At 35.2% G+C, this 1,237-nt stretch overlaps 1 protein-coding gene across 1 annotated transcript in view; it reads right to left on the bottom strand.

Moving 5' to 3' along the window:
* AGPS (alkylglycerone phosphate synthase) overlaps window positions 1-1,237 on the bottom strand; it is a 139,450-nt gene that overhangs the window by 95,417 nt on the left and 42,796 nt on the right. The window contains exon 7 of the mRNA XM_012650692.1: window positions 3-128. Coding sequence (XP_012506146.1) covers window positions 3-128 — 126 coding nt within the window. The remainder of the gene's footprint in view (window positions 1-2; window positions 129-1,237) is intronic.

Below are 1,237 nucleotides of genomic sequence, written 5' to 3'. Positions count from 1 at the left end.
ACCAGGTCCTCGATATTGCCATAGATATTCTTCTTCATGCCTGATGCCCGAGTAGATACCCATCCTCCCACAGTGCTAAATTCCAGGGAATCTGGTTCATGACCTGTACAATAACCACTTTCTTTAAGCTGAAAAACAAAAATGTAACATGTTACCAGTGAAAATGGTCCCATTTCACACAGCACTCAACACATTAATTCCTCCCACTTTAAAATTTCTGTATGCCACTGATATTTGAATTCATTAAAATCTTTATAGCAAAAGAAATATTAGTCATAAAAAAATTTTTTTAAGCTTTTGCCTAGTGGAAAACTTTGCAAAACTGAAAAACGTGAGCCAAAAGACAGTTGCATTTTCCACAGGTTCACTACACAATCTTATTCCTTACATCCTTTTGTTTTAAAGCAAGCTGTCCCTCATCACTGTTTTTTTCTACTAAGGGACAATTTAAATATTCATGGAGATCAGATTATGCTTAAGTAACTGCCAACTTCACCTAAACACTTTTAATAAATAAAGCACTTAATCTCTTGTTCTCCCTACCCTAATATAATATGCAGCAGGCCTGCAGAAAATCTGAGCAAATTGCCTGTACTTAATTCTCTCAAGGAGTCATGTGTTTTAATGCACAGCCATCTGGCTAGGTTTCCTACATGTAATACTGTCATTTATTTGTGATGCAGATCATGCATTCCTGTACGTTAAATAGTCACTTGTTTCTCATTTTTCTAGATTAGCTTGGCTTTGCCATCTGCACAGCACCTGAGGTTGAATGGATGCCCTTTACTGCAACAACACCAAAGCCATTCCACTGAAATCATTTTAAAGACTCAGCCATCTCCTGTCAAATGGTACAGACAACACCATCTGCATACCCACTGTCTACTGCACTCAAGCCCATCAATCTGTGTTGACCATTTTGATAGTCATCCAGTTAAGTAACTGTTCAACTTTTCAAGTAAGCTATGCAGAGGTATAGAATACGTCAGCTATCTTTGTACCTGTGTATTTAAGTATGGTATAAAAGTTGTAATCCTAAATTTGAAATGTTAATTTGCTTGCAAATTATTTATCTTTTCTAATTCTGCTGCTAGGAAAACAAGATTTGAAAAGACATCGATTGTTATATAATGAGATATTTTTCACTAAATACAGGTGTCCCCAAAGTCTCCATGCAAAGGAAAAATTTTGTAAAATTTTGTAATGAATATTTTGTAAATAAAGTTACATTTAGCTA

Source organism: Propithecus coquereli, unplaced genomic scaffold (assembly GCF_000956105.1).
Source record: "Propithecus coquereli isolate 6110/MARCELLA unplaced genomic scaffold, Pcoq_1.0 Scaffold34, whole genome shotgun sequence".
Classification (NCBI taxonomy): Eukaryota; Metazoa; Chordata; class Mammalia; order Primates; family Indriidae; genus Propithecus; species Propithecus coquereli.
The sequence above is the reverse complement of the archived record's forward strand: the minus strand, read 5'-3'. Positions and strand labels throughout refer to the sequence as shown.